The sequence below is a fragment of the Hippoglossus hippoglossus genome, chromosome 2, assembly GCF_009819705.1.
Source record: "Hippoglossus hippoglossus isolate fHipHip1 chromosome 2, fHipHip1.pri, whole genome shotgun sequence".
Taxonomy (NCBI): domain Eukaryota; kingdom Metazoa; phylum Chordata; class Actinopteri; order Pleuronectiformes; family Pleuronectidae; genus Hippoglossus; species Hippoglossus hippoglossus.
Genome location: NC_047152.1, coordinates 10,078,717 through 10,091,389, shown reverse-complemented (window position 1 = coordinate 10,091,389; position 12,673 = coordinate 10,078,717). Strand labels below are relative to the sequence as shown.

Below are 12,673 nucleotides of genomic sequence, written 5' to 3'. Positions count from 1 at the left end.
TTAAATGAACTTTTAAATCACACGGAAAACTGCGTCTGTCGAAGACGAACTCTGACCACATCCATCACGTCCGTCTGGTATTTGGCCAAAGAGCATTATTTGCATCTGTGTGTTTGTGCATGAATAAGAAGAAAAGAAGTGAGGCTGCAGGTAGAGGGAGGAAAAGGAGGGAAGGAGACGAGGCACAGGGAGGAGGTGACAGGGCGGTAATAAGAGCAGATGGTAACAGGCTGGAGCTGTTATTGTCTCATTAGGACGAGGCCGGACTGGATTGATGAGGGGGGGGGGGGGAGGAAGGGAGGAATTAACTCGACGAAAAGAAAGAACAAGAGAAAAGGACGGGGCATGCAGCGATAAGAAGAGAGTTAAAGTCTAGGAAAATAACAAGAGGACAAAGGAAACAAACGAAAAGGAAAGTACAATAAAAAAGGAAAGAAGAAGATAAGAAGACGAATAGAAAGAGGTAGAGGAAAGGAGGAAGAGGAGAGGAAGAGGAGACAAAAGGAGATGAGAGGAGAGGAGACACAGAGGAAGAGGAGAGAGAGAGGAGGAAAAAGAGAGAAGAGGAGAGGTAGATGAGAGGAGACATGAGGAGAAAATAAGAGGAGAGAGAGAAGAGGAGGAAGAGGAGGACTATGATAAAGGAGCGAGGAAGAGGAAGAGTGAGAGAAGAGGAAGATGAGAGGAGAGAGGTCTGTTAAATAAGATGCAGACCCATGGCCTACAAACCTCTCTTGAGCTCGGACGCGCTCGCACACACTCCCCCCCCCCCCGACACTTTATTTAACGGCTAATAACGCACCGTGCCTTCGCCAAATGAGCTGCGCTGGTGGCGCGGTGGAGAGGATTCGGATGCTTCATTGGACAAATATGCAGGATGTTCAGGCCTCGGGCTGGAATACATTCACAGAATTATTGTTGTATTGAATAAGTAAACAGTGTCCTCAAATAGAAACTTGTTCCGCGGACCCTCGGGTGCTCGCTCTAATGTTCACATTACCAATATAAAACGCTGCATTTGTTGTGCTGCTGAATGAAAATCAGGTGAAACGAGACGACACAAACTTTTGCCTCAAAGCAATCAGCGGCACTGGTTTCTGAAATTTAACGTCGACAATAATTTGAACAGTGTGTGTGTGTGTGTGTGTGTGTCTGTTCGACAAGTGTGCGACTTAGCGGGTAAACAACGAGATTCGTGTCGTTTGGTTTCATGATTTAAAAGAACGAGACAGATGTGAAGAACAAACTACGGGCGTCACTACTAAATAAAATCTGATTAATATTCAATTTAATAAAGTTGTGTTTGGGGAGGGTGCAGTCTGTTGGTTATTGTTTTGTGAATCCTCATTAAAAGGACCATGATTAATAAAATGCTAATTGACAGGAGCCATTCAAGGGACTCTGTGGGCCCCAGGCAGGGAGTGTATAATTCAAGGGGAAACTTAAGGGGAAACTTAAGGGGAAACTTAAGGGGAAACTTAAATCTATCTGGGGGCTCTGCCCTGGCATTTAGCGCCCGACTTAATAACTGAATAATAACCCCTCGTTATTCTGACTTCTTTCCAAAACCCGAACCTGGAGAACTAAGATCTGAGCTGTAAAAGTAGAAGTATCTCTGTGTTGTGCCTTTTCTTCTTATAGAACAATTCAGACTTATCCTTCACTGTAGATCATTTGGGGTCAGTGGGATTATTTCGAAGCTTTAAGCTGTTTAACTTCTGCTTGTCTCGTCCTGTGTGATATTCAACATGACATCTTTGGTGTCCTTTGAATCCCCGTGATCTTAACTTGAATTTAACATAAGGCTCAGTTTGATTGGACGCTGCTCGGGCGCACCACGTTTGGCGTAACGCCTGGCGCCCGTGTTCAGTCATCCCGCCCCCCGGGTGAACGATGGGAGCTGTCCAGCGCCGCCGAGCGCTGACATCCTTCTGGAGAGAGCGGGAGGGGGGGGGGCGCAGCGTGAGAGCTATCCACGGCCTGTGGTGCTGAAACACTCACACGGCGCGTGTCTGAACAAAGCAGCTGGAGGAGGACCTCGAGGTGGGCGGAGGAAGAGAGGGCGATTCCAAGCGCATTAGTCCTGCTTCATTGGACCGGGGTCAGGGTTCAGGGCCCGGGGTGACGCTGCAGCGGCGAGGGGACTCTGTTGTTTGTTCTGTCTCTGCCTGCGCAAAAGCAATTTGTTTTTGGCGTATTCTTCAAAAGGCAGCGCAGTGTGAGGCAGGCTGGTTGTTATGTTCCTCTCCATATTTCTTTCAAAAACAGAAAGCGAGAGTTAAAAAGACGGAGGAATAAAGTGGCTGCTCGCAAAGAGACAGATGAATACAGATTTAGGAAAAACAAAGAGGAAAGAACGGAGACAGAGAATTGTAAAACAAAGGAAACGATAAAGAAATAGATTTTTTTTGTGCTGAGCAACAGACTCCACACGTGTCCTTGATATGGAAATACCAGCGGAGCGCTCAGATCACCCTTTGACAGGGGGAACCGCAGGCGCCGTTTTCCTGTGTGACACCAGAGGTGAAGCTCTGTGTTTAAAAAACGCTGCGCCACACAGGGAGAGAGAGAGAGAGAGAGAGAGAGGGAGAGGGAGAGAGATAGAGATCGAGAGAGAGAGAGAGGGGGAGAGAGAGAGAGAGAGAGAGGGAGGGAGAGAGAGAGAGAGAGAGAGAGAGAGAGACAGAGAAAGTCAGAGAGAGAGAAAGAGAGAGGGAGAGGGAGAGAGAGAGAGAGAGAGAGAGAGAGAGAGAGAGAGAGAGAGAGAGAGACAGAGAGAGAGAGAGGGAGAGGGAGAGAGAGAGAGAGAGAGAGAGAGAGAGAGAGAGAGACAGAGAAAGTCAGAGAGAGAGAAAGAGAGAGGGAGAGGGAGAGAGAGAGAGAGAGAGAGAGGGAGAGAGAGAGAGAGAGAGAGAGAGAGAGAGAGAGAGAGAGAGAGTCCCTGAGCGGCCGCTGTCCCCAAATCCCTCATCCAGACAAGCTTGATCTCCATTCACACACACACACTGTAGACTGAGGGATCGTTTGAATAGAGAATCCACAGTCACTGCCCGTCCTGAGCCTCTCGTACAGTTTCATCACCCAGAAGAAGAAGAGAAGAACCTCTGGAAAGTGCGACGCAGACTGCAAGGAGAGCAGTTTCTGAGTTTCTCATTGTTTTTCAGCGTATTTTTATGCCTGTATTTGACAGAGTGTGAAGGAAGAGAGGTTAGGTGCAGCGGTCGGTTTTGGTTTGGTCCGTGTCCCATCTGCTAACATGGAGGAGGCAGGGTTTACCACCAGGGGGCGATCAAAATGATTTGGATTTTCTTTTGCTGTGTTTATTTAGTCTATGATGGGGAGATAGCCAAAGGAGGAGTTTAAATTCAAGAGTGAGGAATAATCCACTCTGCATAAAAGTAAAGGTTATGAAAACTTAAGAATTCAAGGCAGCTTTTAAGCAAAGATAATTATCTTTTGCTCTGATCATTTATCTTTCATAATGATTAAAAAACTATTCATATTCTCTGGCAGACAAACTTAAGAGTTACGTGTTGAGACCAACTTTAAATGTAGAACTTCAATTCAAAGCAGTTCGATAACACCATTGGATCCGATGTTTGGTTTGGCCGAGCAATCCTCCACTTGTGCAAAGAGCGCCGGTAATAAAATGGAGCTTCTCCCTCCGTGTGGCGACAGATCAGCTTCAGTGTTTACGTCCCTGCAGCCACGGATCCCACCTGTCAGGTAAAGACATTAATGCTCTTACACTCTGTGACCTACACACGCCGTGCAGGTCCGGTGTCGCGCTCACACGGCGGCTGCACCGCGGCTGATAATGTGCTGCGGGGCCGTCGTGGGGATTGATCCCACGACCTGCTCTTAATGAGTGGTCTGTCTAACCTGTGGGCCAAACTGCCACAGGCGCAGAAGATTTTATTGTGTCTAATTACTTTTACACCCAATTAGGTCTCGGCGCCGGGGCGAGGGAAATTGACTCCGGCGATATCTCACGTCGTCCTGGTGGTGTATCGAGTCGAGGAAATCAGTCCCAAGGCGACTTCACACAGGGAGGTGCGAGAGGGGGTCAAGAGGATCGGCGCTCCGCCTCGTCCTCCTCTGTGACAGTACATTAGCGAATCTGCTCGGACTGAAGACTCCACCCCCCCCCCCCCCCCCCCCCCCCCCCCCCCCCCCACCCCCCCCCCCACCCCCCCCCCCCCCCCCCCCCCCCCCCCCCCCCCCCCCCCGGTCAAGAGGCTGTCGGAGCAGGGTTGATTAAGATGGATGTGTGTGGCCCGGCATGAAGCAGAAAGTGCCCGTGGCCGCCCTCCTCCAATTCCCATCTCCGGTCTGACAGCTGTCTATAACGCTGCCGCCTTTACCTGTAAATTATACTAATGCACAGTGACAAGCCACAGAGCTGCGGAGGGAGCAGAGCGCCACTGGTGACACAACTGCCACACACACACACACACACAGACACACACACACACAGGAGACAAAGGGGACGGGTGTCTTGTAGCAGCACAAAGGTGATCCAGCCGAGCATGAGCGCACACATGTGCACGTACACCCTGGACTCACCTACACCTCAGCCTCCAACTCTTCTCTTTGAATATCAAGTCCGCTCCGGCGTCTAATGCTTCCAGGAAATGAAGCCTCCTCAAGGCCAGATCGATGGGCCGATGGCGGCCATGCATAATTTGAAAACCCTTCTACACGCACTGCGCGGTTTGGCTAAGAACCACGGCCAAGGTTTAATGTTTCAAGGTTTGCTTATGAGTCTAATTGTGTTTGGCATCCAACTGCAAGGAGCTCCAAACACGGAATGAGAAAATAAAATTCAGGAAGACGTCTGGTTGAGCTCGTCTGCAAAAATACAAACTTTGTGTTTTGTCTCAGTCATCGTAACGTGGCCGTCTTTTCATATTCCCCCTCTGCGATCAATGAAACTCATTACACAGCGGTAATTTGCCGCTGATTACACAGGACAAATATAGGACTAATTTATTTTCTAAATCCAAATGTAGAACATTTATTCTCCTGTTCTGTATCGGAGACAAATGAGCAAATAAAAAGTTGGCTGTGTCCTCCGTCCTCTCACCTCCGTCTCCAGGAACCGCCTCAAGGCCCTCTTCTTCTTGATGCTCTTGCGGCGAACGTACACGGCGACGCTGAGCCCCAGGATGACGATGATGAACAGACCTCCGATGATGCCGGCTGCTATTAGCGGCGTCCTGTAGAGACGGAGGAAGAGAGGAGGCGTCAACGCTGCTGAAACTTAAAGAAACTTAAAGAAACTTAAAGGCACTTTCAAACGTGACGCAAGATTCTCTGACTGAAATGTCGACAAAATTTAAATCAAGAGGTCAAACTCTGTGGATTTGAAGTCTTCGCTGTGTTTCACGTGTTTGCAGTTGGTTCTTGAAGTGGAGCGAATCCCTTCTATTTCATCTCAGCATCATTTATGTGAGTTTAAAAAGCTGGAGCAGGTGAGGAGTTAAAAGCACACATCCATCAGAAGGTGCCTGTGAATATGCCGGGGGAAACTCTTGCTTACGGCGAGTGTAAAGGTTGTAAGTTAAAAGCTCTTTCTCTGCACTAATGATGGCACTAATGCTTTTGCCATTTACATACCTCTTGCACTTTTGTCTACTGTTCCACTACCACTCAATTCTGTCCTTGTAACACTCTCCATCTTTATTCTTCCCCTTCTTTCCCCGCCATCTGTTTTCCATTTTTATTTCCACTCGTTCCTCAGTGCCACACTCTTCCTCTAACCCTCTTTTAACACAACACAACCACGGAGCATAAAATAAGACCTGCTTCTACCTGACACTCAAAACTCTATTAGCTGCAGAGGCCATTAGCAGCTAATGGAAGACTCATGTACCATGCAGCTGTGGTGGAGCAAGGTGCTACAGCGCTCGCCGTATCGATTGGGACGGACTTAAAGAAAGGGGATCTGGAAACGCACAAAGAGGCTGCGGGGCTTAATGAGATATTTACGACCATGTGGTGAATAGCAATGCAGCAGTTTGGAATGATTGGGTCGAAAGGGGGTCAAAGACAAGGAGAATCAACGGCAATCTCACACCGGGGAAACAACAAGACACCGAGGGGAGGAAAGGGAGAATAGAGAGACGAGAAAACACCAGAGAGACGTTTACATACAGCGAAAGAGACGAGAACGACGAGAGGAAGGACAACTGAAACAGGAGAGAGAGAGAGAGAGAGCACCTGGGTGAGAGAGAAGAAGGAAAAGGACTTCTTCTAATTAGGAGGAGAGGGTTCACAGCAGAGCGAGCGACACGGGGTCACCAGATGAGACGAGGGAGTAATGCCACTGTAAGAGCAACTGGCGACTGGAGACTCAGCAGACGTCTCCCAGAGGAGAAGAAAAAGCTCTCGTCTCAGTTTCCTCTGTTTAAAAACCTCCACCTCCTCTTTTTTTAAGGGTTCACTGGTTTGGTTGAAGTCTCATGAGTTTGTAGCTCTTTTGAATTTGCTCTAATTGTCAAACTCACGTGTTTTTATGGTTTTATTTGTTGCTGCATCTTTAGCCTACTTCTGTTCTTTCATCAAGACCCAAAAGTCCCTTCAATCCAATCAAGCTGCACAGACTCCTCACACTCTTCTGTCCTCTACACAGGCCCCATTGTTTTCTTTAAGATCCATGAATTATTCCCTGGGAAATCAGTGGCTAGAGTCAATAATTTGTAGTATCGTTAATAATAATAGTTTATAAATAACACGTTCCCCTCTGAGAATCAACGTTTCATGTAAGCTAGCTGACGCAGAGTCTCCAAAACCTGAGTGACACAAATTAGACATCGACAAGCAGCAAGTAATGTGTCAGATGTAAAACACACAAGAGACAGAAGACTTGTTGTTAATGAGAGAGACAGTTTGTAGTCGTGACTCTAAAGAGCGGCGGCCGGACGCGACGTCCATGTCGCCCGTTCCCACATTACAAATGAACCCGGACGCATCTTACCTGTCCATCATCCCCACACAATCTTGGAGCCTGTGTCCGATGCACCTGCAGAACAGACAAAGCAGAGATCGTCCATTAAGTCAGGGACAGGTTATGAGTAAACCTGGAGAGTTGTCTTTCTCCCACGTCAATCAGCTGTCACTGGGCAGCGACCTGTGGAAATGTGAACGGCGCACGAGGCCGACCACTCGTCAATATGACAGGAGGAGGCGCTGTTCCTGTTTGTTTCACGTGATATTTAAATGGATTCCCGAGTCCTTTCGAACTCCGGGCTGCGAAACCTGCAGGGAAATTAACAGACAACAGCCAAAGAAACTCAGAGAACATTTCACTGTCTATTAAAGATTCATATCTGCGATAGAAAGTGAAAGTGGTGCGGATCCAGGAGGACGACTTGTTCCTCCGTCTCCACTTTCACAGCTGAGTCAGGTGGAGACGTTTTGAGCGTGAGGTTCAGGAGCAGCTGGAGAAACAGCTTCAGGTGAGTTCAGGCGGCGTGTGGACGACAGAGTTTATTAACACGGCTGCTTTTTCCTTTAATACAGCTGCTTCTACCGGGCAGATGATAAGAGCTGTAGACCAGTTCCACCTTTATAACCTTTGTTTTATGCTGAAATCTTTGTTAAAACCTAAAAGCTGCTGTAATCAGTGTTTTAAATATATATATATATATATAATATCTCATTGTTGATCATTGAACCAAAGAGGAGAAACTGTCAATTTAGAAAATCTGCAGAACAACATACGTTTGTTTTGTTTACACCTGGTTTCTGTGTCCCTGCAGGTCTAATAACGTTTCTGATAAAATCATTAAATTAAGTCTGTTCTAATCCATTATCTAGTTTTTATTTTTAGATCTAAGAATGCCTTGATGATTTTACATGGTCTGCATTTACCGATTCAAAGCCGTCTCCCTGTGAATCAGCGTCTTTACCAGAATCCCATTCACCTTCTCTGTAAACAGAAGAAACACCTACTTTGCTCTTTTGTCCCCGTCAACAATCAAAGGCGGTGGAACGTGGAGCCGATCACGCTCTGATTAGAGACAAGTGCAGGTTTTAACATTAGGTAAGCAGGAAGTGATTAGAGCCGACTCCGAGCTGCTCATTAATTCTCGCTCCTTGAGTGGACGACTTTGAACAGCAGGGTAGACACAGGAGAGCAATTTTTGAATGCCTGTGTGTGTCTGTGTGTATGTGTGTGTGTCTGTGTGTGTGCGCACGGATACTGCAAGACACAACAAATTATAAAGCAAATTAGAAGAGCGAGCTAACTTTGGAATTAAATCGGTGACAACTGTGGCTCCTCTAAAAGTCGCTTTGCTGTCAATTAACTGGTGCACCAAATCGCTAATTAGCGAGCAATCAGCGGCCGTATCCACTGTGTGAGTGTGTGTGTGTGAGTGTGTGAGTGTGTGTGTGTGTGTGCACATGAGCGACAGCGTTCCCTGCCTCAACGAGAGAACAAAGAAGTGGGCTGTCAGTAAACACTACCTGCCTTTCACTCTGAAACCTGTGCTGGTTTTGTTTGTCTGTTTAATCGTCTTTCAGCAGCGCTCCGACCGCGTTGTCTCCGTCCTGACACTGACCTCCGACCTCTGAAATGTCTCACTTTGGCTCACACCCTCAAATCCCCGGCCTCAGCTTCCACCGGGATGTTAATCCTCAGCACGCCGCGGCCGGAGGGGGAGGGGGGGGATAAAACGACAAGGCCTGATGGAGGTGTTGTCATGCCAACGACAGATTAGTCTTCACGGCGTCAGAAACGTGTGTGAGTGAAATCTGTCATGTGGAGAATTATGACCTCACCCTCATCCTCTTTTCGGCTTTTTACCTTTTTCCAACGTTCTGCTTCTGCTTCCTTTGTCCTCAGCTCTCGTCCGTCTTTTTAACAAGTCTCTAAAGCTGCTCTAACATTATCAACATCTACAGCAGGATGGAATTACCTCCCTCGACGTGAGAGACAGAACACAAAGTCCTCCTCACTTCCTCTCTCCTGCCGTCTTTCTGTTGCTAGGTTTCAAGACTCGAAGTTTGTGTTGCCGAGACCCCCGATGAGACGAGAGTCACCTTGACCCTCTCGTCTCTGTGTGGTTTCCTCTGACGCTGTCCTCCCTGTTTTCGTTAAAAGCTAAAAGGCAGGAGGTCAAAGTCAGAGAGGCGAGTTTAAAAGATGAGCGAGGAGGAGGAGGAGAGGATGAAGACGTAAAGAAAGAGCGTTTGTTCGTCTGGAAGCTAAAGACCTAATCATGAGCCTCCGCATGTCTGCAACCCTGCAAATGAACAATATGTGAGTTCTACCAAACATCATCTCCATCAACTCCACTGACTCCAGGAGAGACACTTCCTTTTATTTGGATTCACCTTCAGCTTTTTAAACAAATCAGCTGTCATGTTCTCCAGCCCTGTTTGCATGTATTGATTTTACCTTCATTTCTATCAAGTCGGAAAATATCGAAGAGACAGAGAGCGACGGAGGAAAGAGGAGCGGAGGGAGAGAGAGAGAGAGAGAGAGAGAGAGAGAGAGAGAGAGAGAGAGAGAGAGTAAGTGTGGTTTTAATTATTTTTTTGATGATATAAAAATCGTGTTTAGAGATATTCTAGTTTAATTTTTTAACGCGTGGTCAATGGTTCAGAGATGAGAACGGTTTGAATCCTCTCATCTATCTCTTTACGAGAGCCACAAAAGAGTCTTAATTGCTTTAAGCCCTAATTTAAAACACCACGATCTAATTAGCCTAAAAACATTTTTTTAAAGTGCATCATCAATTAATAGGTTGAAGATTTCCTGAGTGCTTGTTTTTTTGCATGTTTTAAATTCACTTCACGAACAGAAGCCGGAGCTAAAACAATAAATGCTTATGTGTGAGAACCTGAGACCAAAGAAGGATTTTTGCAAGTTAATCACTCATCAATCCTCGATGTTGTTCTCCATTAATTAACAATTGATGAATCGTGTGAGTGCTGGACTCCTCAGTTCCCTCCTCCGCCTCCTGCTTGTGTAAAACCTCATTGTGTCTGACAGCAGCAGCAGCAGGTGGCCTCTTTAGTGCCGAGGTGGAGTTTCTTTTATTTTCTAACATCGCCGCACAGAGAGAAGCGTGTCCTGGAGCTGCACAAACTATAATCAGCTACATCTGAATTGTCAGAAGGTATAAATCAGCTCTTTGCTGGAGCAGATGTTTTGATTTGTGGCTTCCTGCCATCAGAGGAAAAACATGTATTTTCTATAGAAGCGCTTCTGAATGTAGGTCTTGCTCTCCTGCACCTCCTCCTCCACCTCCTCCACCTCCTACTCCTTCGTTAGAAACCTTTCCTCTCGTTCTCTCTCTGCTGCGCCCACCCCCTTTGACTCCCTGTCTCCCTGCACCCATCCCTTCACTCAGAGTTCATCCGCTCTGGCCTTAAGGATCAATGCATTCTGCCCCTGACCCAAGGGCCCCCAGGAGCCAGCAGCAGCTCGGGGAATCTGCACAAGTCATCTGCTCCCCCCTCTCTCTTTCCTTCTTTCACTCTTCAGCAGGGAGGTGCTGCATGTCCTCGAGGTCACTGGGGCGCCGTGCGGCACGTCTCCATGATGCTTTCAACAGCACAAACGCCAGAGGAGGCTCGAGGAAGTACAAAGACGAGCAAACACCTGAAAGAACAGTCGTGGTTTTGCTGCACAGACACACATCTTTATGCATCATCCCGCTCTTACCCCTGGGTGCAGTTGGCGTGGCAGGGATGACACTCGTTGTTGGCCTTGGCGTATTTGAAGATGAAACTGTTGGCTCCCTGCAGCCCGTCGGGGCACTTCTCCACGCAGTTGGGTCCATCTTTGAAGTGGAGACATTTCACGCACTGGTCCGGGCCCTGAGAGGAGAGCGGAGCCAGAGAGGAGGGAGATGAGAGGATGGCATTCAGAGGAGGAGGAGGAGGAGGAGGAGGTGGACAGGGGCAGAATAAAAAGAGGAAGAGGCGGAGGGTGCAGTAAAAGGATTAGAAAAGAGGGAGAGGGGTGAATAAAGATGATGGGCCGAGAGGTGAAGGAAAGCGGCGGGATAAAATAAAGTTAGGGAACATGGAATGGGATAAAGCAATGGAGAGAATGGAAATATAGAGAAATATATGAGAGGAGAGAGAATCAAATTTACACCCGGTGAATCATGTCAATTTGCTCACTTCCGACCGCGGCTAACGCAGCTAGCAGGACCCACATGAATCCCATTCAGTCATTTATCATGTGTGCAGCAAAACAGCCCAGAGTGTATTCCAACGCACATCTGTTGAAATCGTCAGAATGCATCTGGAATCAGGTCGTGTCAACGAACGGCACATCGACTGTGATGGAGGAGATGACAAGTGGTAACTGAGCACAAGCTCAGCTGCAGCCGAGTCATGAATAAGTCAGAGGGAGAGCAGTGTGTGTGTCTGTGTGTGTGTGTGTGTGTGTGTGTGTGTGTGTGTGTGTGTGTCTGTGTGTGTGTGTGTGAAAGTAGTGAAAGAAAAACTGCCTCAACTCCACGTGTGTGTGTCTGTGTGATGAAGGTGCTTGACTGAAGTTGGATTCCTGCAAAGATCTGCGTGTGCGTGCACGTGCGCTCTCTCTCTCTCTGTGTGTGTGTGTGTGTGTATTCCGGAGGCTTTGCCGCCGCGCACGGTTGCTAATGACGACAGCCGTGACCTGACGGACAGCTCCTCACACCGTCTGACACATTCAGACACACGCCATCAATAAAGATTATTCTCACTTTGCATGTTTGTGCCGATGCATGCGTGTGTGCGTCAGTGAGGATGCATACAGATGTCCGGATGCATTGGAGTGTGTCCGTGTGCATGTGTATCTGAGTGTGAGGGCGTCGGTGGATGATTGACTCCGCTGTTATTTACTACTCAACTGTGACCAGCATCTCAAAGTCAGAAGCCACTGTGCATCCTCAACGACTCTCTCTCTCTCTCCCTCTCCCTCTCTCCCTCTGCCTCTCTCTTCCTCACTCGCTCGCTCGAGGGACAGTCAGGAAAGGTTACGCACACAACCGCTAAATCCTGCTACACAAGTTGTGCAGCACATTAGATACAACTTTCTGTAAAGTGAACCAACCATGTGCTCGTCCCCCAAAACCAAATAAAAACACTTTTAAATAAAAGTTATTTCCTAAAAAAGCTGGACAAAGTAGTTTTTAATCACATCTGAGGGACTATTTCCTGCTGTGGATTAATCCACATTTGGTGCATGAGTGAGTTCCATGGCCCCAGGAGGCTGTTAGCAGGCTCTACGACACCAGAGTTTATACAAACATACGAACATGAACTTTTAAAATAGTTTCAAAGTTATAAATAATTTTTCTTTACATGAAAACCACTTCATCGTTTGGGCACGGAGCCCAAAAGGATGAACCACCGCACGAGGCTGCAGAGGGCGCTGTTGCTCAGTGAAAGTTACTTACTGTTGCTTTAACTTTTTATTAATTTTTGGAAAGTATAAACATTTCAAAGCACAAGTTCTTCAGGTTTTAGATTGACTCTGTTTATTCCTTTACACAGCAGATGTGTTTTACTTGTTGCTGATCCTCTTAAATGAAATATGGAAGTTGTGTTGTCACGTTTAAACTGTTTCCTTTTTTTACTCGGCCTGAAGAAAAATAATTAAACCTTTGCGTAAGAGAAATATATATTTTCTGCTCTTCTATCCCACTTAATCAGTCTGGACCTA

General features: G+C 47.2%; 1 protein-coding gene across 3 annotated transcripts in view; it reads right to left on the bottom strand.

Moving 5' to 3' along the window:
• LOC117776946 (receptor tyrosine-protein kinase erbB-4-like) overlaps positions 1-12,673 on the bottom strand; it is a 185,700-nt gene that overhangs the window by 29,249 nt on the left and 143,778 nt on the right. For all 3 annotated transcript variants that reach the window (XM_034611380.1, XM_034611395.1, XM_034611388.1), the window contains exons 15-17: positions 10,679-10,833; positions 6,980-7,024; positions 5,087-5,219 (exon numbers count right to left, since the gene is read on the bottom strand). In XM_034611380.1, coding sequence (XP_034467271.1) covers positions 5,087-5,219; positions 6,980-7,024; positions 10,679-10,833 — 333 coding nt within the window. The remainder of the gene's footprint in view (positions 1-5,086; positions 5,220-6,979; positions 7,025-10,678; positions 10,834-12,673) is intronic.